Source organism: Salvelinus alpinus, chromosome 23 (genome assembly GCF_045679555.1).
Source record: "Salvelinus alpinus chromosome 23, SLU_Salpinus.1, whole genome shotgun sequence".
Classification (NCBI taxonomy): domain Eukaryota; kingdom Metazoa; phylum Chordata; class Actinopteri; order Salmoniformes; family Salmonidae; genus Salvelinus; species Salvelinus alpinus.
The window spans coordinates 11,475,350-11,503,031 of NC_092108.1; the positions used below are offsets into that span (position 1 = coordinate 11,475,350).

The 27,682-nt window shown below is 45.0% G+C and overlaps 1 protein-coding gene across 2 annotated transcripts in view; it reads right to left on the bottom strand.

The window, feature by feature from the left end:
* Positions 1 to 763: 763 nt before the first annotated feature.
* Positions 764 to 27,682, bottom strand: part of LOC139550212 (kin of IRRE-like protein 1) — a 76,105-nt gene continuing 49,186 nt past the window's right edge. Inside the window, exons 4-15 of one of the 2 annotated variants that reach the window (XM_071360930.1) lie at positions 27,312 to 27,469; positions 26,814 to 26,964; positions 26,475 to 26,580; positions 23,989 to 24,137; positions 20,985 to 21,112; positions 20,080 to 20,206; positions 15,647 to 15,747; positions 13,200 to 13,416; positions 10,551 to 10,658; positions 9,725 to 9,852; positions 8,761 to 8,835; positions 764 to 8,261 (exon numbers count right to left, since the gene is read on the bottom strand). In XM_071360930.1, coding sequence (XP_071217031.1) covers positions 7,479 to 8,261; positions 8,761 to 8,835; positions 9,725 to 9,852; positions 10,551 to 10,658; positions 13,200 to 13,416; positions 15,647 to 15,747; positions 20,080 to 20,206; positions 20,985 to 21,112; positions 23,989 to 24,137; positions 26,475 to 26,580; positions 26,814 to 26,964; positions 27,312 to 27,469 — 2,231 coding nt within the window. In that variant the 3' untranslated portion in view covers positions 764 to 7,478. Of the gene's footprint in view, positions 8,262 to 8,760; positions 8,872 to 9,724; positions 9,853 to 10,550; positions 10,659 to 13,199; positions 13,417 to 15,646; positions 15,748 to 20,079; positions 20,207 to 20,984; positions 21,113 to 23,988; positions 24,138 to 26,474; positions 26,581 to 26,813; positions 26,965 to 27,311; positions 27,470 to 27,682 lie in introns of both variants that reach the window. The other variant, XM_071360929.1, reaches the window with a different exon arrangement.

A 27,682-nucleotide genomic window follows, 5' to 3' on the forward strand; every position in this document is an offset into this window, starting at 1 on the left:
AAGAGGACAAAGACAACAGAGATGGTGAGAAACACAGCATACAAGAGGACAAAGACAACAGAGATGGTGAGAAACACAGCATACAAGAGGTAAAAGACAACAGAGATGGTCAGAAACACATCATACAAGAGGACAAAGACAACAGAGATGGTGAGAAACACAGCATACAAGAGGTAAAAGACAACAGAGATGGTGAGAAACACAGCATACAAGAGGTAAAAGACAACAGAGATGGTGAGAAACACAGCATACAAGAGGTAAAAGACAACAGAGATGGTGAGAAACACAGCATACAAGAGGACAAAGACAAGAGTGAAGATACATACCTTTGATCCACTTAGATTTGGACTGATACTAACTAGACATACTGGACATGTTTTGGCTTTTTTTTTATTTCAAAATGGAACTTTAGATTTTAGAATTACTACAAGATAATTTTGCCAAATTGGACGGGGAAGCACAAGACTTTAGCATACAGACTGCTACACCACCCAAGGTGAATCAATCCCCCATCATCTCCTCCTCTTGCTCTCCTTAGCTCTCTTTGTCTCTCTTCCCTCTCTCTCTGTCACACCCTTACACACGTTTGAATCTGACCTGTGCCAATCGTGGTCCATAGGGTCCTGTTAAAAAATAGTGCACTCCATAGGGAATAGGGTGCCATTTGGGACCCGTATCTGTACCGGTTAGCATTTCATATATTTAATCTTACTCTGTTTCTAAAAATGAAATAAGGAGGTTTTATCCTTGTTCTTATGAAAGCTGTGTCTTTTTATTTTTTGTAATACTGTGGAAAAATAATGACATACAATTTGAAAAAATATTGAATAAAAATAAAAATGAAAACACATTTCAGTAATATATTTGTGTTTTTTTCTTAAAGAAGAACCGTTATACAGGAGGAGCATTACTGAATGAGAAGCCCATAGTGACAATAATACAGGAAACAGTCCTATTGGAACAATGACAGAATAGAAAATAACAGGATTGGGAATGAATTATATGGAGGAAATACACTCACTCAGACATGCACATGCTCACCCACACCCACTACAGGTGGGAGGAGCTATCGGAGAACAGACTCATTCTAATGTCTGGAATGGAATTAATGGAACGGAGTCAAACAAGGTTTCCGTATATTTGATTTGTTTGATACCGTTACATTCATTCTATTCCAGCCATTACAACGAGCCTGTCCTCCTATACCTCCGCCCACCCACCTCCACTGGTGTACACACATACAGTGCCCCAGGTCCCATTACAATGAGCCTGTCCTCCTATACCTCCGCCCACCCACCTCCACTGGTGTACACACATACAGTGCCCCAGGTCCCATTACAATGAGCCTGTCCTCCTATACCTCCGCCCACCCACCTCCACTGGTGTACACACATACAGTGCCCCAGGTCCCATAGTACTATAGTCAAGCACTACTTTTGACTAGGGCTCTGGTCAGCACTATATTGGGAATACAGATGTAGTTTCTAATTTGATCACTCTTTTATTGCTGGTAATTTTCCTGCACAGCAGAAAATGCTAACTTGCAGTGTATTTGAGGTTAAAAAGACTACTAAAGTTTGTAATTTCCACTTTAAAATGTCTGACTTGATTTGCCCCAACGAAAAAATTATCAACCCCTACAAAAAATGTCCAGTAATTATAATTCACATAATAATTCCCATTTCCTGTTGCTGCAGGATTATTTTCTTGCTCTAGCAAACTGGCTCAAATTAAGATCCTACATCTATAGGATTCTATTTGTGTCAATCATGGACATTTTTGGAGCCCTCTGTTAACTCAACAGCGGCATAAAGAATGATTGGACTCAGTCGGCTCATTCTTCATGTCCTATGGCCACATGATGGCTCCATGATTACATCCCAAATGGCATCCTATTCCTTATATAGGGCAACGGTTTTGACCAGGGCCCATAGGATTCTGGACAGAATTATTGCACTTGGTAAGGAATAGGGTACAATTTATGACACAACCAGTCACTCTCTCTCTCAGTCTCTCCATCTTTCACTTTCCCCATGTTTTCACAGCCCAACGTCCCCTTTCTACACACACACACACACACACTGATCAAAACACCAGGGTCAGAGGTCACGCATACACACAGTTGTACTGTAAACACAAATGGCTGCTGCATTGGTTTGTCTGCTTTGTTCATTTCCGTTGTTTTGTCTTTTGACTCCCATTAGATTAGAGATTCATAACACAACATATTCAATCCAAGGTGTGTTGTGAAGCAAAACATACTTTTAAAATGGATTAATACGCTCAAACTATACACTCATTTATCGTGAATCCAATCGCTGCGAGCATCTGGGAAAATGCCTTTACACTAGTGCGCTGCTCTCTAAGGCTCCTGGGATTGAATCCCGGCCTGAGACTGCTACCAAACAACATCTGTAAATCAGTCCTGGTCAGAGATAGCAGAGAACAGCTCAGAGCACCTTAGTACTGTCCACTGAGACCTGGGTTAGGCCTGGGTAGGATAGACATTTATCCCATCTGGTGTGGCCTACTTGTGCATTAATTTTGTCCATGTAAGTGTATCACCACTCCCTTTGTCTGAGGCTAGTCCCAAATGGCACCCTATTCCATACATAGTGCACTACTATTTACCAGATTCCTATGGGGCCTGGTGGAAAGCAGTGCACTATATAGGGAATAGGTTGGCCTTGACCCCCGTTACATACACACAGAGGCCTACACAGACAACAAGTAAACGATACAGGACGTGTATAAAAGTTTAAACACCCTAGTGTCACCTTCATTGGTGACATAATAACACCATGAATATAATGTGACGACTATAATACTGACGTCACATGTGGAAGGCATTTAATGAAATGATAAAAGGATGGATGAGGAACGAACAAGATTGGAAGGAGTTTATGAAGGAAGTCATATCTTTTGAACAGAGGGCCAACCTGTCAAACAGACGTTTATTTACAGCTAGCTATAATCTCTAATCTACTCCTATGTTTTCATCTGGGAGAAAAGGTGAGATCTGGAAGAAAAGGTGAGATCTGGGAGAAATGGTGAGATCTGGAAGAAAAGGTGAGATCTGGAAGAAAAGGTGAGATCTGGGAGAAATGGTGAGATCTGGAAGAAAAGGTGAGATCTGGAAGAAAAGGTGTATAGAAGAAAGTCAAAAGGACTTTCAGAGATCAAAGAGATCAAACAGAGATCAAAGAGGGAGTTCTGAATACTCTGATCCGTGGTTGGCAGCAACATTATAGTTACAAACCAAATGGAACCCTATTCCCTATATAGTGGACTACTTTTGACAAGGACCCATAGGGCTCTCATCAAAAGTAGCGCACTATATATACAGTTGAAGTGGGAAGTTTACATACACTTAGGTTGGAGTCATTAAAACTTGTTTTTCAACCACTCCACAAATTTCTTGTTAACAAACGATAGTTTTGGCAAGTCAGTTAGGACATCTACTTTGTGCATGACACAAGTACTTTTTCCAACAATTGTTTACAGACAGATTATTTCACTTATAATTCACTGTCTCACAATTCCAGTGGGTCAGAAGATTACATAAACATAGTTGACTGTGCCTTTAAACAGCTTGGAAAATTCCAGAAAATGATGTCATGGCTTTAGAAGCTTCTGATAGGATAATTGACATAATTTGAGTCAATTGAAGGTGTACCTGTGGATGTATTTCAAGGCCTACATTCAAACTCTGTGCCTCTTTGCTTGACACCATGGGGAAATCAAAAGAAATCAGCCAAGACCTCAGAAAAAGAATGTAGACCTCCACAAGTGGTGGCTGGTTCATCCACAAGTGGTGGCTGGTTCATCCTTGGGAGCAATTTCCAAACGACTGAAGGTACCACGTTCATACGCAAGCATAAACACCATGGGACCACGCAGCCGTCATACCGCTCAGGAAGGAGACGCATTTTGTTTCCTAGAGATGATCATACTTTGGTGCGAAAAGTGCAAATCAATCCCAGAACCACAGCAAAGGACCTTGTGAAGATGCTGGAGGACACAGGTATAAAAGTATCTACAGTATATCCAGAGTAAAACAAGTCCTATATCAACAACCTGAAAGGCCGCTCAGCAAGGAAGAAGCCACTGCTCCAAAACCGCCATAAAAAAGCCAGACTACGGTTTGCAACTGCACATGGGGACAAAGATCGTACTTTTTGGAGAAATGTCCTCTGGTCTGATGAAACAAAAATAGAACTGTTTGGCCATAATGACCATCGTTATGTTTGGAGGAAAAAGGGGGAGGCTTGCAAGCCGAAGAACACCATCCCAACCGTGAAGCACGGGGGTGGCAGCATCATGTTGTGGGGGTGCTTTGCTGCAGGAGGGACTGGTGCACTTCACAAAATAGATGGCATCATGAAGAGGGAAACTTATGTGGATATATTGAAGCAACATCTCAAGACATCAGTCAGGAAGTTAAAGCTTGGTCGCAAATGGGTCTTCCAAATGGACAATGACCCCAAAGTTGTGGCAAAATGGCTTAAGGACAACAAAGTCAAGGTATTGGAGTGGCCATCACAAAGCCCTGACCTCAATCCTATTGAAAATTTGTGGGCAGAACTGAAAAAGCAAGGAGGCCTACAAACCTGACTCAGTTACACCAGCTCTGTCAGGAGGAATGGACCAAAATCCACCCAACTTATTGTGGGAAGCTTGTGGAAGGCTACCCGAAACGTTTGACCCAAGTTAAACAATTTAAAGGCAAGGCTACCAAATACTAATTGAGTGTATGTAAACTTCTGACCCACTGGGAATGTGATGAAAGAAATAGAAGCTGAAATAAATCCTTCTCTCTACTATTATTCTGACATTTCACATTCTTAAATTAAAGTGCTGATCCTAACTGACCTAACCCGGACTGACCAAACCCGGACGATGCTGGGCCAATTGTGCGCTGCCCTATGGGACTCCCAATCACAGCCAGATGTGATACAGACTGGATTCGAACCAGGGACTGTAGTGACGCCTCTTGCACTGAGATACAGTGCCTTAGACTGCTACGCCACTCGGGAGCCCATATATAGAGAATAGGGCACAAAGATCCAATATGTTATGTATGGGTTCTATATGTCATTCTATGCATTAGCGCACCATTTAGGACAGTCACAGTAGAGTGCTGAAACACGGCCCTACTGATGGACCGCTTCACCTCTTTCCTCCAGCATGAGTTCCTTTCCTGCCTGCGTCTCAAACAGCACTCTATTCCCTATGTAGTTCACTACTTTTGACCAGAGCCCAGTAGTGCACAACATAGGGAATAGGATGCTGTTTGGGACGGAACCCCTGTTTCCATGACTACCCACACACCTCCTCTCCACAGAGGAGATTACCACTGCACGTGAAGTCAAATCAACAATGATTGTCAACGTACCTAAGTGAAATAATGATGGTGAATTGCATGATCAGAGTTTACCCACAGCTACAGAGCCACTGTGTGTCGGCCTTCACATACACCACTATAGAGCACTGTGCCCAATAACAGATGGGGTAAAGCAAAGTACCAAATATTATATCATACGTACAGGCCACTGGACAGACAGTACCAGCATTGGTCACTCAGCACCAATCTCAAAAGTGTACCATTGCCAGCATCAAACTACAAGTAGAGTACAATTTTAGTTCCCCCCCCAAGAGCCCTTGATGCTTTAGTTTCAAGACTACACCATCATGACTACATCCCAAAAGGCACCCTATTCCCTATATAGTGCACTACTTTTGACACGAGCCCTATGGTGAGCCAGTGAGTCCATAGAGCTCTGGTCAAAAGTCGTGCACTATATAGGGGACAGGGTGCCATTTGGGACGCAGGCCTAGTCTACAATAACAACATGATCAGATAGAAACTCAGTGAATGAACCTGGACACAGAAGCCTCGGAATAGAAACTCAACAGTGAATGAACCTGGACACAGAAGCCTCAGAACAGAAACTCAACAGTGAATGAACCTGGACACAGAAGCCTCAGAATAGAAACTCAACAGTGAATGAACCTGGACACAGAAGCCTCAGAATAGAAACTCAACAGTGAATGAACCTGGACACAGAAGCCTCAGAATAGAAACTCAACAGTGAATGAACCTGGACACAGAAGCCTCAGAATAGAAACTCAACAGTGAATGAACCTGGACACAGAAGCCTCAGAACATTGAATTGTACAAGTGAATGTCACCCAAACCTCTGAACCTTTGGTCTGCAACCCCTTATAAAAATACTATAAAACTTTTCTGAATGTGTTGTTTTTTTTGCTTCTTGTTCTTCTATTTAGGTATAAATATGGGGAAAGATCTACTCTACTGTTCAAGTGACAGAGACAAATACAATAATATTTAAGGGTGGGGGGGGGTTGGGGGAATTTGTACAAACTGTAAAGATTCATTTTATTACAAAAGCTCTTTCCCCCGCTTCCCAAACACACCATATTGACCTCAGATGAGTGAAATGTGGGGTAGATATGTATTGCGATGAGATAGAAAATACAGAGGAGGAGGAAGAAGCATTTGAAGAAGCCTGCTACAGTTCTTCCCCTATAGGTTGCTCTACATACTGTAAGTGGTATACTGTATACAAAACCCTATTTCACGCAACACAGCTGGGACGCAACACAGCTGGGACGCAGCACAGCTGGGACGCAACACAGCTGGGACGCAACACAGCTGGGACGCAACACAGCTGGGACGCAACACAGCTGGGACGCAACACAGCTGGGACGCAGCACAGCTGGGACGCAACACAGCTGGGACGCAACACAGCTGGGACGCAACACTGTCTCTTTCAACATGTAAGAGGGTGTGTGCGTGTGTGTGTGTGTGTGTGTGTGTGTGTGTGTGTGTGTGTGTGTGTGTGTGTGTGTGTGTGTGTGTGTGTGTGTGTGTGTGTGTGTGTGTGTGTGTGTGTGTGTGTGTGTGTGTGTGTGTGTGTTTCTGTGAATTTAAAGGAGTGTAAGAGGGTGTATAATAAGGAGAAAAGTTCAGCAGCTGTATCTGTATACAGTACGTTTATACAAGGTTATACTAAGGTTAAAATGATCTACCCCACTGAGATTATATACAGAGATGGTGTGAGAGGAAAGAGAGAGGGGTGGATTGTCCAATAGAGAAGAGATGGATCTGGACGATGTCTATTACCATGTAAGTAATCAAACTCTGCTGAATCCCCACCTAGTTTAAGAAAAGTACTTCCAGCCTCTCTTTCTCTTATCATGTCTCCCCTCTTGATTGTGGCTTTCGCTTTTTCAGCTCTTGGAGCTGAAGATTGCACACAATAAAACATTTGAGAGAAACTGTGTCAGATAGTTTGCGTTTGTTTGTGTGTGTACGTATACGATACAGAAAGCATAGAGAGAATAAATGTATCTCTCCAACAAGTGTGTGTGTGTTTGCGTGTGTGTCTGTGTTTATATGTATGTACGCATGTATGAAAACAAGTATTCACTATGTATTACAGAATACATCTCTCTCACACATGTGTCTGCATCCTCTGAGTGTGTCTCTGGTTGTACTCAGTACCAGGAGGAGAGTACTCAGTAGCAGGAGAGTACTCAGTAGCAGGAGAGTACTCAGTAGCAGGAGGAGAGTACTCAGTAGCAGGAGGAGAGTAGTCAGTACCAGGAGGAGAAGTGTAGGAGAAGCGGGTGGTCCCATAATTCCCCAGCACAGTTTCAGGACCCGGACATGGGCCTTGGACTGGTCCTTGCACTGGCCCTGGTCCCACCCCTTGTCCAGTTGGGTAGACCTCATAGGCCGGCCCTCCTTCCAGGGGCGGGGCAAAGCCCATCCGATAGGTAGGGTACTGGGCGGGATAGCCATAGTTGTCATAGGTCAGCTGACTGTTGTTGTCCAATAGTCCGCAGTCTCCGGGGAAGTCGGTGGTCTGTGAGGCAGGATGGGAGGGGTGGGCGGGGTGGGAGGGGTGGGCGGGGTGGGAGGGGTGGTTGGTGTTGGGAGGGACTTGGCTCGGGCCCGCCCTGGTGAAGGTGTTGAACTGGGGGTAGTTGGTGTGAGACATCCTGGATGGAGTTCTGGGGTCATAGCACCCTGCCCTTGACCCTGGGACTCCTGGGACCCCTCCTGCAGCCACCACCCCTCCGGGACCCCCTGCTGGGCCACTGGAGGTAGCACCTGTAGCTCCCCCCGGAGGGTTGGAGGTCCGGAACTCTCCCTGGTACAGCATGGAGCGGGAGGACGGCCTGGCCTCGTCGTGGGTGGTCGCACGGACATTATAGTAGCCATTCGTTGGGTCCTAAGGACAAACATGATGAGGGAATAGCGAGTGATTTTTACATGGGTTTGAATTTGAGGTGTGGTCAGGGTTGGGGGCAATTCTAATTAAAGGCAGTGCATTCAGAAAGTGATTTACATGTAAAATGTAAAAAATGTAGTCATTGAAAATGAATGACATTTTTTCAATTATTGAATTGGAATTTCAGTTTACTTCCTGAATTGACTGCCTTCAATTCGAATTCACCCCAACCCTGTTTGGGCATATTTGAGGTGTGATGTAGTCATGTTGTGTGTTGTATTGTTGTAGGATAGAGATGAGGTGATAGTGAGCTTTTTTCTTATTACATGCAAGAGTGTTCCAATTTGAGGTGTTAGCATATTTGAGGTGTGAGGTAGTTAGTATTAGTATTCTGTGTGATATGTTGTTGTGTATTGTGTTGTATGTACTGTACATATGAGGAGTTTGTTGGTTTGATGTAGGAGGGTATGAAGTGAGTAGCAGAGAGAGAGTTACTCACCTTGAGTTCGTATTCCTCGCGGGTATCGAGCTCACTGCGCAGGTCCTGCTTCAGATCCATATCGTCTTTGAATGGCTGAGTGGAGGGAGAGAGGGAGACAGAGGGTAGAAACTAAACCATCAAACAACAAAACACACAGAGAGAGAGAGAGAGAGAGAGAGAGAGAGAGAGAGAGAGAGGGAGGGAGAGAGAGAGAGGAGGAAGGGAAGAGTGAGAGCGAGAGACAGAGAGAGAGAGAGAGAGAGAGAGAGAGAGAGAAGGAGGGAGGGAGGGAAGGAGGGAGGGAAGAGGAAAACAGAATATCAGGTTTTTCATTTGATGAAAATGTCGTTTGACAAATGTTTGGTGAGTACAGTTGAAGATGTAACAGAACCATGAAAGCACATGAAGGTGAATTCAATCCAGTGGTTTACTCTCAAACAACAACTAAAGGCTTCAGCACCTTATAGCTTCTAGAACAATTTATGTCTTAAATATGTTGTAATGACAGTTATAATAGCTGTATTTCAAATGACAAGCCATGTGGCCGGTGGCATTAATCACATCTTACATAGAGCTTTCTCAGTGTAGCCTAGGTGCAGGGTTTCCTCAGTCTGAGAGAAGTCTAAGGGTTTCTCAAATAGCACCCTATTCCCTTTATAGTGCACTACTTTCAGTTAGAAGTAGTGCGCTATGTAGTGCATCCATTTGGAACACAACCTCAGTCTGTGAAGTCTAAGGCAACAGAGAACAGATGCCCCCCCTTCATGCGTCATTTGATTGTTTTACCATGAAGTCTGTTGCTATATTTTAAATGCACTTTTTTTTTTAAAGGAATTGCAACACTAGAGGAAGGTTCAGGAAGGTTCCCTTCAAAAGTGTACAGCTGAAGCATTTCGGAGACAAACACCTTTTGTCAAAGCTATTGCACTTTAAATAATGTTTGATTTGATTTGACTCATAGCGGTGGGTGTTGGGTACTCACGGAATACATGGCCTTGACCATGCGCGTTGCCGTGGAAACACCGCCCGACTCCTCCTCCAGACTATGTGTCTCCTTGTTGACTGTCTCCACCTTGATGTCCGGCTTCCCCAGAGTGACCCCACGACGACCTGGAACCAGAACAAGACAGATGACTCATGAAGCGCCGAACAGTGCTTATGAAGCCTTTATAAGCTGTTGTTCATTTAAAGTGGGACAGACATCTACATCTACAGTACTTTTGGATCAACGTTTAGATCTACAGTACAACAAAAGAGAGAGAAAACAAGTAATTCTTATTCAGTTTTAAATAAGCGATCATGAATAAACACGTGACTATTTGTGGTTACACAGTACATTGTGAATGACTATATGAATGACAGTCACACACAGCCACACCCACATGCATCCCAAATGGCACCCTATCCCCTGTCCCCTATCCCCTGTCCCCTATCCCTGTCCCCTGTCCCCTATCCCTGTCCCCTATCCCCTGTCCCCTATCCCTGTCCCCTATCCCCTGTCCCCTGTCCCCTATCCCGTCCCCTATCCCCTGTCCCTATCCCCTGTCCCCTATCCCCTGTCCCCTATCCCTGTCCCCTGTCCCCTATCCCGTCCCCTATCCCCTGTCCCTGTCCCCTGTTCCCTATCCCGTCCCCTATCCCGTCCCTATCCTCTGTCCCCTGTCCCTGTCCCCTGTCCCCTATTCCCCATAAATGTATAGGGCATGACTTTTGACCAGAGCCCTGGAGGGGGGTGCCATTTTGGAACACGACCACAAACATGTTGCATGCAGAGGGAGGGAGTAGTAACTGGTTGGTACACGACTCACTGCCTTTCCGTTGGCGGTAGAGGAAGAAGGCTAGAGCCAGGAGAAAGATCAGGAGCAGGATGGAGGATCCAACTGTTCCACCAGCTATAATCCCCACTGGTACTATCTCTGTACAGACAGACAGACAAACAGACATGGTTATACCAACCTTTCCCATACTATTGGTACTATCTCTGTACAGAGAAACAAGAGAGACAGAGAGACATGGTTATACTTTTCAGGGAAGTTAGGAACACATATACAGGCAGTTAGGAAGGCTAGCTTTTTCAAACAGAAATGTGCATCCTGTAGTACAAACTCTAAAAAGTTCTGGGACACTGTAAAGTCCATGGAGAATAAGAGCACCTCCTCCCAGCTGCCCACTGCTCTGAGGCTAGGAAACACTGTTACCACCGATAAATCCACTATAATTGAGAATTTCAATAAGCATTTCTCTACGGCTGGCCATGCTTTCCACCTGGCTACCCCTACCCCGGTCAACTGCCCGGCACACTCCAGAGCAACCCGCCCAAGCCCCCACCATTTCTCCTTCACCCAAATCCAGATAGCTGATGTTCTGAAAGAGCTGCAAAATCTGGACCCCTACAAATCAGCCGGGCTAGACAGTCTGGACCCTCTCTTCTCAAATTATCTGCCGAAATTGTTGCAACTCCTATTACGAGCCTGTTCAACCTCTCTTTCGCATTGTATGAGATTCCCAAAGATTGGAAAGCTGCCGCGGTCATCCCCCTCTTCAAAGGGGGTGACACTCTAGACCCAAACTGCTACAGACCTATATCCTACCCTGTCTTTCTAAGGTCTTCGAAAGCCAAGTTAACAAACAGATTACCGACCATTTCGAATCCCACCGTACCTTCTCCGCTATGTAATCTGGTTTCAGAGCTGGTCATGGGTGCGCCTCAGCCACGCTCAAGGTCCTAAACGATATCATAACTCCCATCGATAAGAGACATTACTGTGCAGCTGTATTCATCGACCTGGCCAAGGCTTTCGACTCTGTCAATCACCACATTCTTATTGGCAGACTCGACAGCCTTGGTTTCTCAAATGATTACCTCGCCTGGTTTACCAACTACTTCTCAGACAGAATTCAGTGTGTCAAATCGGAGGGCCTGTTGTCCGGACCTCTGGCAGTCTCTATGGGGGTGCCACAGGGTTCAATTCTCAGGCCGACTCTCATCTCAATGATGTCGCTCTTGCTGCTGGTGATTCTCTGATCCACCTCTACGCAGACGACACCATTCTGTATACTTCTGGCCCCTCTTTGGAACTGTGTTAACTAACCTCCAGACGAGCTTCAATGCCATACAACTCTCCTTCTGTGGCCTCCAACTGCTCTTAAATACAAGTAAAACTACATGCATGCTCTTCAATCAATCACTGCCCGCACCTGCTCGCCCGTCCAGCATCACTACTCTGGACGGCTCTGACTTAGAATACGTGGACAACTACAAATACCTAGGTGTCTGGTTAGACTGTAAACTCTCCTTCCAGACTCACATTAAGCATCTCCAATCCATAATTAAATCTAGAATCGGCTTCCTATATCGCAACAAAGCATCCTTCACTCATGCTGCCAAACATACCCTCGTAAAACTGACCATCCTACCGATCCTCGACTTCGGTGATGTCATCTATAAAATAGCTCTATAAAACACTCTACTCAGCAAATTGGATGCAGTCTATCACAGTGCCATCCGTTTTGTCACCAAAGCCCCACACACTACCCACCACTGCGACCTGTACGCTCTCGTTGGTTGGCCCTCGCTTCATACTCGTCGCCAAACCCACTGGCTACAGGTTATCTACAAGTCTCTGCTAGGTAAAGCCCCGCCTTATCTCAGCTCACTGGTCACCATAGCAGCACCCACTCGTAGCAGGCGCTCCAGCAGGTATATTTCACTGGTCATCCCCAAAGCCAATTTCTCCTTTGGTCGCCTTTCCTTCCAGTTCTCTGTTGCCAATGACTGGAACGAACTGCAAAAATCACTGAAGCTGGGGACTCATATCTCCCTCACCAGCTTTAAGCGCCAGCTGTCAGAGCAGCTCACAGATCACTGCACCTGTACATAGCCCATCTGTAAACAGCCCATCTATCTACCTACCTCATCCCCATACTGTATTTATTTATTTATTTATCTTGCTCCTTTGCACCCCAGTATCTCTACTTGCACATTCATCTTCTGCACATCTACCATTCCAGTGTTTAATTGCTATATTGTAATTACTTCGCCACCATGGCCTATTTATTGCCTTAACTCCCTTATCTTACCTCATTTGCACTCACTGTATATAGACTTTTTGTTTTCTTTTTTTCTACTGTATTATTGACTGTATGTTTTGTTTATTCCATGTGTAACTCTGTGTTGTTGTATGTGTCGAATTGCTATGCTTTATCTTGGCCAGGTCGCAGTGGCAAATGAGAACTTGTTCTCAACTAGCCTACCTGGTTAAATAAAGGTGAAAAATAAAATAATAAAAACATTAAAATACCAAAACTTTCCCATACTATTCAATAGTGAAATCTTGGCCAGTAATCTAAAACGTCTCAGAGAAGTATGTGACCCCCCCCCTTTTCAAGAATCAATGGCTATATCATTCATTCAGTTATAAAGAAGAATGTACCAAGATTGCCCCTTTAAGACATACCTCTCTCCTCCAGGGTGATGATCATGGTCCCGGGTCCGAAGGTGTTCCAGGCGGTGCAGTTGTACGGAGAGTGGAAGTCAGACTCCATGACGTTGTTGATGGTGAGGGTGGAGAGGACAGCTCCTCCCTGGGAATGAGGTTTACTCTGCTCCACCGTGTACCTCTCCAACAGAGTCCCCTTCTCCTTCTCCCATACGTTCTCCTTCCATGCCCACACCTGGAGGGAGACACACACACACACACACACACACACAATTAGGGAGTCAAATGGAGAATAGAAAAGTGCAGAGTCCTGGTTGAGCATTTGTCATATATGACTTTACTATCGGAAGCGGGTTCAATCCCCTCGTCTACCGTTCCCACTGTTTCTCCCCTTCTGATTTCCTTACCGTCTAAAGAAAGTGCCAAAACACAATAACAAAAAATCTTTACACTGTATACAGAGGCGTATACACACACACACACACACACACACACACACACACACACACACACACACACACACACACACACACACACACACACACACACACACACACACACACACACACACACACACACACACACACACACACACACACAAACACACAAACACACACACGGCTGAGGCAGGTGTACACGAGCAATAAAGAGTCTAGCAGGTTTTTCTACTTTAAATCTGCTGAAGTAGTTATACTATTAAATATGGAGTATGAATACATGAAATATGCAACGGCCCACATGTTGTGCTAATGTACCTTTTAACAAATTGGCTGGAGAAGGGGGAGGAAAAAGAAACTAAAGATTTGAACACATCCCCTCCCCTTCCCTCCCACCCCACCCCAGTCTACTTTCTGACACTCACACAGCACCATACTTCATATTTCATAGGTCTTGTGTCTCTGCGTTAAGCTAAAACCATAACGTCGTATCACATTATACGCCTGGAGTACTCACTGGCTCAATCCCAATAGCATCCTATAGTGCCCTACCTTTGATCGGACCTCTGGTCAAAAGTAGTGCACTATAAAGGGAAAAGGGTGTCATTTGGGACACAGGCACTAAAAATGGAGTGGAGACTTTTTTTTTTTAACCACAGATTAGTGTCATGTCTCTCTGCTGTTGTCGTGGATAATTGACGCTGAAAGGTACAGAATTTTACTCAACGATCTCCCCTCCCCTCTCACACCTGATCTGTCAACCTCATGTCATCCCCCTCTCACACCTGATCTGTCAACCTCATGTTGTCCCCCTCTCACACCTGATCTGTCAACCTCATGTCATCCCCCTCTCACACCTGATCTGTCAACCTCATGTCATCCCCCTCTCACACCTGATCTGTCAACCTCATGTCATCCCCCTCTCACACCTGATCCGTCAACCTCATGTCATCCCCCTCTCACACTATCCATCAACCTCATGTTGTCCCCCTCTCACACCTGATCTGTCAACCTCATGTCATCCCCCTCTCACACCTGATCCGTCAACCTCATGTCATCCCCTCTCTCACACTATCCATCAACCTCATGTCATCCCCCTCTCACACTATCCATCAACCTCATGTCATCCCCCTCTCACACCTGATCCGTCAACCTCATGTCATCCCCCTCTCACACTATCCATCAACCTCATGTCATCCCCCTCTCACACCTGATCCGTCAACCTCATGTCATCCCCCTCTCACACTATCCGTCAACCTCATGTCATCCCCCTCTCACACCTGATCCGTCAACCTCATGTCATCCCCTCTCACACCTGATCCGTCAACCTCATGTCATCCCCTCTCTCACACTATCCGTCAACCTCATGTCATCCCCCTAACACACCTGATCCGTCAACCTCATGTCATCCCCCTCTCACACTATCCATCAACCTCATGTCATCCCCTCTCACACCTGATCCGTCAACCTCATGTCATCCCCCTCTCACACTATCCATCAACCTCATGTCATCCCCTCTCTCACACTATCCGTCAACCTCATGCCATCCCCCTCTCACACCTGATCCGTCAACCTCATGTCATCCCCTCTCTCACACTATCCATCAACCTCATGTCATCCCCTCTCACACCTGATCCGTCAACCTCATGTCATCCCTCTCTCACACAATCCGTCAACCTCATGTCATCCCCCTCTCACACTATCCGTCAACCTCATGTCATCCCCCTCTCACACTATCCGTCAACCTCATGTCATCCCCCTCTCACACTATCCGTCAACCTCATGTCATCCCCCTCTCACACTATCCGTCAACCTCATGTCATCCCCTCTCTCACACAACCCCTTGACATCAGTACAGTTCTCATTCATTCACTCTCTCTTGTCTTTGATCTGAATGTACTTACAAAGCCTTACAATTCATAAGCAATTATAACATATACAAAGCATTTATAAAGGGATATACATTAAAGTTATTATAACGTGTTACAGATATTTCCCAGGATATTTCCCAGAGTTCACTTCACTCACAATCTTGTCAGGTGGAGGGGTGCTGGCAATGTAGCACTTGACCTCCCCTCTCTCCCCTCTCATTGCGTACTGGACTGGTTCGCTGGAGATGATGGGAGGGCCTGGGGGGGAGAGACAGATAGGATGTCATTTCAGCTACACTCCAGTCGTGACAGAACGTCTGATAATGAGTGGAAATTGAGTGGTGGAAGTGGTAATTAGTCGTTTAAATCTTCGTCACGGTTCTTATTATTAGTATCTTTCTTTAGCACGCTCGTCCTTTCACACCGTTGAAGCTGGAAACGTCATTCAAACGTTCAAATGTTCAGACTATTCAGGCTTGTATACAATTTTATTTTTTTATATATATATTTGATACTTTTTCAACTATTAAGCTTTTTGTCCTTCGTCCACTTTCATGGGATTTCCTCGGGATTCTATAGGGCCCATTGTGACATCATCACTCCCAACATGAATATTCTATTCACTGTAAATAATGTAACTTTTGACACATATCAGTGAATTTGACCATTTTCCCAAAAAGTTAGAGTGTATGAAATCTCCCCCCTGCTTCTCTACTATTCAAATCTGAAAATCGTAATAAAAAATATCTGATACCAATCTAATTATACAGCTGTTTTAGTAACCGCATACATTTTTCAAACAACTGAAATATGTAACATTTTCGCAGCACCTGAGTGTGCACTACACGATTCTGTCCCCGATTTAGCTGTCCCAGACACATTTTTGAGATCGGAGACAAAATCCCCATTTTGTTGCCTACTCGGGTTGTGTGGCTGTCACCGACGCCTGTTTCATGTGAGCCGGTCAGAGACGCAATCTGAGGGCTACTGATCCTGTCTTTGAGCCGGTCAGAGACGCAATCTGAGGGCTACTGATCCTGTCTTTGAGCCGGTCAGAGACGCAATCTGAGGGCTACTGATCCTGTCTTTGAGCCGGTCAGAGACGCAATCTGAGGGCTACTGATCCTGTCTTTGAGCCGGTCAGAGACGCAATCTGAGGGCTACTGATCCTGTCTTTGAGCCGGTCAGAGACGCAATCTGAGGGCTACTGATCCTGTCTTTGAGCTGGTCAGAGACGCAATCTGAGGGCTACTGATCCTGTCTTTGAGCCGGTCAGAGACGCAATCTGAGGGCTACTGATCCTGTCTTTGAGCCGGTCAGAGACGCAATCTGAGGGCTACTGATCCTGTCTTTGAGCCGGTCAGAGACGCAATCTGAGGGCTACTGATCCTGTCTTTGAGCTGGTCAGAGACGCAATCTGAGGGCTACTGATCCTGTCTTTGAGCTGGTCAGAGACGCAATCTGAGGGCTACTGATCCTGTCTTTGAGCCGGTCAGAGACGCAATCTGAGGGCTACTGATCCTGTCTTTGAGCTGGTCAGAGACGCAATCTGAGGGCTACTGATCCTGTCTTTGAGCCGGTCAGAGACGCAATCTGAGGGCTACTGATCCTGTCTTTGAGCTGGTCAGAGACGCAATCTGAGGGCTACTGATCCTGTCTTTGAGCTGGTCAGAGACGCAATCTGAGGGCTACTGATCCTGTCTTTGAGCAGTCCCAGACACACTGATATTTGCAAACATGTTTGTCGTTTGAGATATGCAACAACAAGTTTTGAGAACGGTGATCAGCAATAGCCAATGAGAGCACGCCAGAGAAGAAGCCAGTGAGATGATGGCGTTGTTTCACATCACCCATGAGAGATGACTACTACTAGTATGTGTTTGTACAGTACTTGCCTTTAACCAAAGCGACAAATCGTTACAGCTCGGAAGTTCACAAGAAAGTTTCTTAAATTCAAAATGTTGGCTAGATATTTCAACTCTGTATGGCAAGTGTGAATTACTGACTGAAAAAGGGTTTATGAGACTGCTTTGAGCCACCGCTTGTTCTAGCTACGATAACAATCTAATCACATAATTGTTTTTGTGAGACAGAGTGGTATGGAGAAGCCTCACCACCAAGTGAAGGATCTTATAGTGTGTGACCCTCTGTGTCAGATCGTTTACTGTGCTCATCTCTACGTTGGCAAGACAATAAACTACAGGAAAGACGGTCGTTTTAAAAATCAAATCAAATCAAATTTTACTTGTCACATGTGCCAAATACAACAGGTGTAGGTAGACATTACCATGGAATGCTTACTTATGAGCCCTTAAATAACCAACAACACAGAGTTTTAAAAAGTAAGAAAAATTTTGATAGCAATGTGAGTGGCTCAGCAATTTTAGGATTCTGAAAGTCGTGCAGTGTACATCCGGCATTAGAGGGTATAAAATCTTGGTCTGCTTCTCTACTATTTAAATCTGGAATCAGAACAGAATTATCTGCTACCAATAAAAAAATGACAGCTGTTTGTCAGAGTTTAAAGTGACGAAAAGCAGCTAGCTGACGCCAGCTAACAGCGCTCTCATGTCTCATCATTGAGCACCCCAGACGCAGCCATTGCTATGGATACCAATGCATTTCAACGAAAAAAGGGCCACAGACTAGAAGGGGAAAAATTAAGATTTTTAGACCTACCTCCTCTTTCACCCTTTAAGCTTTCAACTCCAAACCAACATTGAGATGTTCAGACTGACCCTAACTAGATCTTAGATTGCTTGTCTAAAGACTTTATGATACTATATATACATTTTAAACTATAATCATGAAAAATTTCATAAATTAACATGGGTTTGAATGAGAACCATGGAATACAGAAGTAACTATTCAAAATGGTCCTGCTCCTGAGCCAATTAAGCTACAAAACAAACTTTAAAACATTCAGCTTATCCTAACTTCAAATTCTTAAAAATCTGTACCAGCTATAACTACGTAAATGTGTATAAATTAGCATAAAATAACTAACCAACAGTAACTCTTGAACCGTTCAAGCTAGATACACCAAACAAACTTTCACATGTTCAGGCCATCCTGACTTCAAATTCATTAAAACATGTATCAACTATATACATTTGCATAAAATAACCCACCAACAGTAACTCTTGAACCATTCAAGCTAGAGACACCAACCAACGTTCACATGTTCAGGCCATCCTATCCACTGCCACAAAAACAAATGTAAAGAGTTAAAGAAAGTCCCACAATGTTTATTCACAGTAAATGACCATCTAGTTGTAACATAGCAGTCGTATCAGGGCCTGTATTCATTTAGGGGGGAATTCCGACTTGAGTTAAACTCTCGGGTATGGAATGGAATTCCCTTTTTATGCACTTTTTCTCTCTCTGCGTATTCTGACATTGAACTTAAGCATGAGAATAGCATGATATTGATCAGTTTTTCGTTTGGAGTGGAGATTGAATAACGACTGAATCGTCCCCTTAGCTTCTCAGGGTAGTAGCACTGATCTGGGATAATAGTTGCCTTTTTAGATTATAATAAATTGACAAGGGGAACCTGATCCCAGATCAGCACTTCTGCTCTGAGACCCTTTTTGAACATGGGCCTGTGAATATGGGCCTGTGAATATGGGCCTGTGAATATGGGCCTGTGAATATGGGCCTGTGAACATGGGCCTGTGAATATGGGCCTGGGTCGGCCGATGTCCCTCACAAAAAAAGTTTTTTACTAAGAGAACTGAAACCGTTTCTTCCAAACTTTGATATTTATTTTCAATATATAAATACAAAAAAAAAGGCTTCAAAATGGCAAAGAGTTAAAATGGTAAAAACAAGGACTAAAAGATTAATAGAATAAAATAATAATCCTCACTGGTCTATCGTTGCTTACCACTCTCATTCCCTGGTACACTCCCATAAACATTTAAACAGGTGTAGCTCATTAGCTCAATTAGTGGGAGAGACCTACAATTACCTCTTTAGCCAATAGCAACTCAGACAAACAGTCAATTACTAGACACTTAACTGTTTCATGTAAAATGGTGGAATGAGATCTCTATGTCATGATACTACATAGTCCTGCGGTAGACAGCTTCTCACTGCAGACAACGAGCATCAGCCCTCTGCACCATAGAATAAACTGTTTCTTCAAAACGTTTTGATTTATTTTCAATAAATATATTCATACGAAAAAAGGCTTCAAAATGGCAAAGAGTTCAAAATGTAAAAGCACGGACTAAAAGCGCCCTATACATAAATAAACAGCTAGAAAAACTTGGGGAAAATTATTAGTCTTTTAAATGAGGATGTGTTCACATGGTCCCAGAAGTAGTAACAGTAGAATCAAAAGGATATTCATGTTAGAAGTGACACTGTGCCGTGTGTGTGTGTGTGTGTGTGTGTGTGTGTGTGTGTGTGTGTGTGTGTGTGTGTGTGTGTGTGTGTGTGTGTGTGTGTGTGTGTGTGTGTGTGTGTGTGTGTGTGTGTGTGTGTGTGTGTGTGTGTGTGTGTGTGTGTGTGTGTGTGTGTGTGTGTGTGTGTGTGTGTGTGTGTGTGTGTGTGTATACTGTACACGGCTGTGCTATAACTGACCGTTGACTGTAAGAGTGACCTCAGTCTCTCCCACTCCGATCCTGGGGACGATGGCCTTACACACGTACTGACCCGCATCCACCTGGCTCACTGACTTCAGGACCAGCTCCTCGTTGTTACTGAGGACCTGAGAGGAGCACACACACACACACACACACACACACACACACACACACACACACACACACACACACACACACACACACACACACACACACACACACACACACACACACACACACACACACACACACACACACACACACACTCACACACGAGGGAGGGAGGTTTGATGGAAGCGAGTTGTAAAGGGAGGGAGAGAGATATTTAATTCATAAAACATGTTGATTTTCTCAGCCGCAGGCTCCATTAAAGTTCCTGTAGTTTTTCTTAATTCGCTATAATGCATTAATAAAATATTTATGGAACAGGTTAGGAGTTCAACATTAGGAGGGTTTAAAACCCAACTGGGGGGGGGGGGGGTAGTCTTAGGGTTGGAGTGAGTATGAAGTTCAGGGGGGACAAGGTTCAACGCTGAGTAACGGCAATATTGACTTAAAAATATGATGATTACCAGTACCTAAATGTAAAGAGTACCGGCATCCAAAATAAATTACATCCGGCACCTATTTCACTCCAATTCAAGCACTAGTAGCACGGATAAGGGCTTCAGGATATGGGCTTCAGGATATGGGGTTTCTGGGTCCAGGACAGCAGCAAAGTAGGGGTCAATTCCACTTCAATTCCAGTAAATTCAGGAAGTATACAGAAATTCCAATTTCCCCCAAAAATGATCATAGACAAGCAATGAGAAAAATAATTTCAGTTTACTTCCTGAATTGACTTTATTGAAAAGGAATTGACCCAAAGCGAGGATCTATAGCAGAGGACTTGTCAGTTCTCACCATGCTAGAGCCCTTCTTGGTCCAGGTGAGTGTAAGAGGAGGGTTCCCGGTCCACTTGCAGTTGAGTTTGGCGTCAGAGTCAATGTCCACCGTAATCGGCGTGGGCGCCCCCTTCAAGATAGGACCATCTGACAGACAGACAGATACAGTAGTTAGACAGGTATATAGACAGACCAATATATGTATATAGTAGAGACAGACAGACAGACAGACAGACAGACAGACAGACAGACAGACAGACAGACAGACAGACAGACAGACAGACAGACAGACAGACAGACAGACAGACAGACAGACAGACAGACAGACGGGTAAAGTAGACAGACAGACAAAGTAGACAGACAGACAGACAGACAGACAGACAGACAGACAGACAGACAGACAGACAGGTAAAGTAGACAGACAGACAAAGTAGACAGACAGACAAAGTAGACAGACAGACAGAGTAGACAGACAGACAGACAGACAGACAGACAGACAGACAGACAGACAGACAAACAGACAGACAGACAGACAGACAGACAGACAGACAGATATAGTAGATACAGTGCTTTCAGAAATTATTCAGACCCCTTGACTTTTTCCACATTTCGTGACATTACCGTCTTATTCTAAAATGTATTAAATATTTAGCTTTGTTATAAAATCTACACACAATACCCCAAAGTGAAAACACGTTTTTAGAAAAAATGTCACATTTATTAACGGTAAAAAACAGAAATAGCTTATTTACATAAGTATTCAGACCCTTTGCTATGATACTCGAAATTGAGCTCAGGTGCATCCTATTTCCATTGATCATCCTTGAGATGTTCATACAACTTGATTGGAGTCCTGTCAGAATAAAAATTAAAAATATAATTGATTGGACATGTTTCGGAAAGGCACACACCTGTCTATATAAGGTCCCACAGTTGACAGTGCATGTCAGAGAAAAAAACCCGGCATGACGTTAAAGGAATAGTCCGTAGAGCTCCGAGACAAGATTGTGTCGAGGCACAGATCTTGGGAAGGGTACCAAAACATTTCTGCAGCACTGAAGGTCCCCAAGAACACAGTGGTCTCCATCATTCTTAAATGGAAGAAGTTCAGAACCACCGAGACTCTTTCTAGAGCTGGCCACCCGGCAAAACGGAGCAATCTGGGGAGAAGGGCCTTGGTCAGGGAGGTGACCAAGAACCCGATGGTCACTCTGACAGAGCTATGGAATTCCTCTGTGGAGATGGGAGAACCTTCCAGAAGAACAACCAACTATGCAGCATTCCACCTATCAGGCCTTTATGGTAGAGTGGCCAGACGGAAGCCACTCCTCAGTAAAAGGTACATGACAGCCCGCTTGAAGTTTGCCAAAGGGCACCTAAAGGACTCTCAGACCATGAGAAATAAGATTCTCTGGTCTGAAACCAAGATTGAACTCTTTGACCTCAATTCAAAGCATCACGTCTGGAGGAAACTTGGCACCATCCCTACGGTGAAGCATGGTGGTGGCAGCATCATGCTGTGGGAATGTTTTTCAGCGGAAGGGACTGGGAAACTAGTCAGGATTGAGGGAGAGATGAACGGAGCAAAGTATAGCAAGATCCTTGATGAAAACCTGCTCCAGAGCGCTCAGGACCTCAGACTGGGGTGAAGGTTCACCTTCCAACAGGACAACGACCCTAAGCACACAGCAAAGATAACTTAGGAGTGGCTTTGGGACAAGTCTCTGAATGTCCTTGAGTGGCCCAGCCAGAGCCCGGTCTTGAACTCGATCAAGCATCTCTGGAGAAACCTGAAAATAGCTATGTAGCAACGCTCCCCATCCAACCTGACAGAGCTTGAGAGAATCTGCAGAGAAGAATGTGAGAAACTCCCCAAATACAGGTGTGCCAAGCTTGTAGCGTCATACCCAAGAAGACTCGAGGCTGTAATCACTGCCAAAGGTGCTTCAACAAAGTACTGAGTAAAGGGTCTGAATACTTATGTAAATGTTATATTTCCGTGGATTTTTATTTATACATTTGCAAAAATTTCTAAAAACTTGTTTTTGCTTTGTCATTATGAGGTGTGTGAGGGAAAATAACAAACGATTTAATCCGTTTCAGAATAAAGCTGTAACGTAACAAAATGTGGATAAAGTCAACGGGTCTGAATACTTTCTGAATGCACCGTAGATCTGTTGATCTGGCTGAGGAGCATAAAGAACAGCATAATGCTCGAGCTGACGGTTCCATGGGAGGAGAGGCTTGAGGAAGTACCAGGCGCTGTACAGACAAGGGAATGGAAGGCCTGCCAGTGGAGGTCGGGGCAAGAGGTATCCTCAGAGTAAAAGGAACACAGAGGAAGAAGATCGCAGAGCTGGGCAGGAGGTAGAGAGAGCATCCCATTGGCTGTGGCTGAAGAGGGAGGAGCAGTGGTTAAGCCACCTGGCTCAGTTCGGGCCTGATCAACGCAATCATCACACCCTTCGGAAGGTGTAGTGAGAATCGTCGAAACACCTAACGAAGAGGGGACCTCACCTGAGGATGAGCCAGGAGCAGCACAACTGCTGTTTGCAGGTAAAATGATTGATACTGTACAGTGGAGGCTGCTGAGGGGAGAAAGGCTCATAATAATGTCTGGAACTGAGTGAATGGAATGGCATCAACTACATGGAAACCATGGAAACCGTGTGTTTGATGTGTTTGATACCATTCCACCTATCCAGCTCCAGCCATTACCACGAGCCCGTCCTCCCCAATTAAGGTGCCACCAACCTCCTGTGATGCAGTAGTAGGAAGACACAGGCAGACAGGTATACAGACAGACGAACTGACGGACGGACAGAAAGACAGACACAGTAGACAAGAAAGCAGACAAACAGACAGACTAATATGCTCTGCTGTCTCAGTCTCCTGCCTGTTTATCTGGAGGTATGGAACTAGAAATGTCATGTCTGGGTGATGTTGGTCTTCACATGTAAATGCATGTGGAAATGAATTTCCTCTTCGGAGGACAATCACATCTATCTAATGGTCAGACTCACAGTGTACGTTGACCAGGATGCTGAGGTTGGTGTGTCCCACAGCGTTAAAGACTGAGCAGGAGACAGGCTCGGTGTGGAAGGAATGGTCTGCTGTGGTCACAAACACACTGTCTCTCATCCCCTCCAGGAGAACACCACCCTTCGCCCACCTGAGAGAGACACACAGGTGGAACAGTCTCATCAACACATACTGATCTTATACGTTCACAATATCATAGACACACACTAACAGACACACTATCAGACACACCAACAGACACGCTAACAGACACACTATCAGACACACTAACAGACACGCTAACAGACACACTATCAGACACACTAACAGACACACTAACAGACACACTAACAGACACACTAACAGACACACTATCAGACACACTAACAGACACACTAACAGACACACTATCAGACACACTAACAGACACACTAACAGACACACTAACAGACACACTAACAGGCACACTAACAGACACACTAACAGACACACTAACAGACACACTATCAGACACACTAACAGACACACTAACAGACACAACAACAGACACCCTATCAGACACACTAACAGACACACCAACAGACACACTATCAGACACACTATCAGACACACTAACAGACACACTATCAGACACACCAACAGACACGCTAACAGACACACTATCAGACACACTAACAGACACGCTAACAGACACACTATCAGACACACTAACAGACACGCTAACAGACACACTATCAGACACACTAACAGACACACTAACAGACACACCAACAGGCACACTATCACAGGTAGTATTCACTAGACACACATTAACAGACACACCAACAAACACACCAACAGACACACCAACAGACACACCAACAGACACACTATCACAGGTAGTATTCACTAGACACCAAATAGAAGAAGACTAACTGAAATGGGGAGGGACTACTTGAACTTGTCCAATAGGAAATGCTTGTTTTTGGTATTCTGTTGCAAAGTATTTTGTTATGTTTTGCTGCTACAGTGCACACTACTGAACATCACCCAGCAAACACACTACTGAACATCACCCAGCAAACACACTACTGAACATCACCCAGCAAACACACTACTGAACATCACCCAGCAAACACACTACTGAACATCACCCAGCAAACACACTACTGAACATCACCCAGCAAACACACTACTGAACATCACCCAGCAAACACACTACTGAACATCACCCAGCAAACACACTACTGAATACCACCTAGCAAACACACTACTGAACATCACCCAGCAAACACACTACTGAACATCACCCAGCAAACACACTACTGAACATCACCCAGCAAACACACTACTGAACATCACCCAGCAAACACACTACTGAATACCACCTAGCAAACACACTACTGAACATCACCCAGCAAACACACTACTGAACATCACCCAGCAAACACACTACTGAATACCACCTAGCAAACACACTACTGAATACCATCCATCAAACACACTACTGAATACCACCTAGCAAACACACTACTGAATACCATCCATCAAACACACTACTGAATACCCCCATCAAACACACTACTGAATACCACCTAGCAAACACACTACTGAATACCATCCATCAAACACACTACTGAATACCCCATCAAACACACTACTGAATACCACCTAGCAAACACACTACTGAATACCCCCATCAAACACACTACTGAATACCACCTAGCAAACACACTACTGAATACCATCCATCAAACACACTACTGAATACCCCCATCAAACACACTACTGAATACCACCTAGCAAACACACTACTGAATACCATCCATCAAACACACTACTGAATACCCCCATCAAACACACTACTGAATACCACCTAGCAAACACACTACTGAATACCACCTAGCAAACACACTACTGAATACCACCTAGCAAACACACTACTGAATACCATCCATCAAACACACTACTGAATACCACCTAGCAAACACACTACTGAATACCATCCATCAAACACACTACTGAATACCCCCATCAAACACACTACTGAATACCACCTAGCAAACACACTACTGAATACCATCCATCAAACACACTACTGAATACCATCCATCAAACACACTACTGAATACCATCCATCGAACACACTACTGAATACCCCCCATAAAACACACTACTGAATACCCCCCATAAAACACACTACTGAATACCCCCCATAAAACACACTACTGAATATCCCCCATCAAACACACTACTGAATACCACCTAGCAAACACACTACTGAATACCATCCATCGAACACACTACTGAATACCCCCCATAAAACACACTACTGAATACCCCCCATAAAACACACTACTGAATACCCCCCATCAAACACACTACTGAATACCCCCCATAAAACACACTACTGAATACCCCCCATCAAACACACTACTGAATACCCCCCAGCAAACACACTACTGAATACCACCTAATAAACACACTTATCCAACAGACTCCCACTGACCGGATGCCCATGATGGGGGGGTTGGCGGTGGCCTGGCAGGTGAAGGTGACTCTCTCTCCCTCCAGGACAGACTGGGGCTCCATGGATAGGTTCACCTTGGGGGGGTCTGCAGGAGGGAGGGAGGGAGGGAGGGAGGGAGGGAGGGAGGGAGGGAGGGAGGGAGGGAGAGGAGAGGGAGGAAGATGGAGGGATTAAATAAACCTGAAACACAGTCACACACTCATACCTTAAAACTATTAACATACACACCCCCCCACCTCCCACCACACACACACACACACACACACACACACACACACACACACACACACACACACACACACACACACACACACTTACGGTGGACGTTGAGGGTGACGGTGGTGCGTTTTCCCATGGGGACAGCCCGGTTGCTGGCCACACAGGTAAAGTTGCGTCCCGTGTCTTTGTCCTCTGGGATGATGGGTAGGAAGCTCCGTGTCGTCACTCTCTTTCTGTCTGGGAGAACCTCCTGGGAGTGAGAGGGAGATAGAGGGGGGAAAGGGAGAGAAAGAGGGGGGAGAGGGAGAGAGAGAGCGGGGAGAGGGAGAGAGAGAGGGGGAGAGGGAGAGAGAGAGAGGGGAGGGAAGGAGAGGGAGGGGGGGAGGATGGGGTAGAGAGAGGGGGAGAGAGGGAGAGAAAGAGGGGGAGAGGGAGAGAGAGAGCGGGGAGAGGGAGAGAGAGAGGGGGAGGATGGGGTAGACAGAGGGGGAGAGACAATGAGAGGGAGGACAGGGTGGAGCCGGCAAAAGGTGTATTTAGTGATAAAACATCAACTATGGCAACATGCAGCGGTGAGCATATCTGTGTGTGACTCACAGTGGAACTAAAAGCTCCCTCCAGGGCCACCCCATCCCGCTGCCACTCGATGAGGGCCAGTGGCTTGGCCCCGCGGGACACACAGCTCAGGTTGTACGAGCCATTGGCTCTCAGCAGGATCTCTGGAAAGCCCTCGATCACTGGGTCATCAGGAGGGACTGTAGGACAACACAATAAAACACACACGTCGATGAATACACACACACCGCGTATACACTACAACACACACACAGAGATGAACACACACTCTGCATATACACAACAACAGACATACTGTACAGTCACACACTGCACTGGACACACACACTCACAGACTGCACTAGATACACACACTCCACATAATAATACACAGTCACACACTGGACAGACAC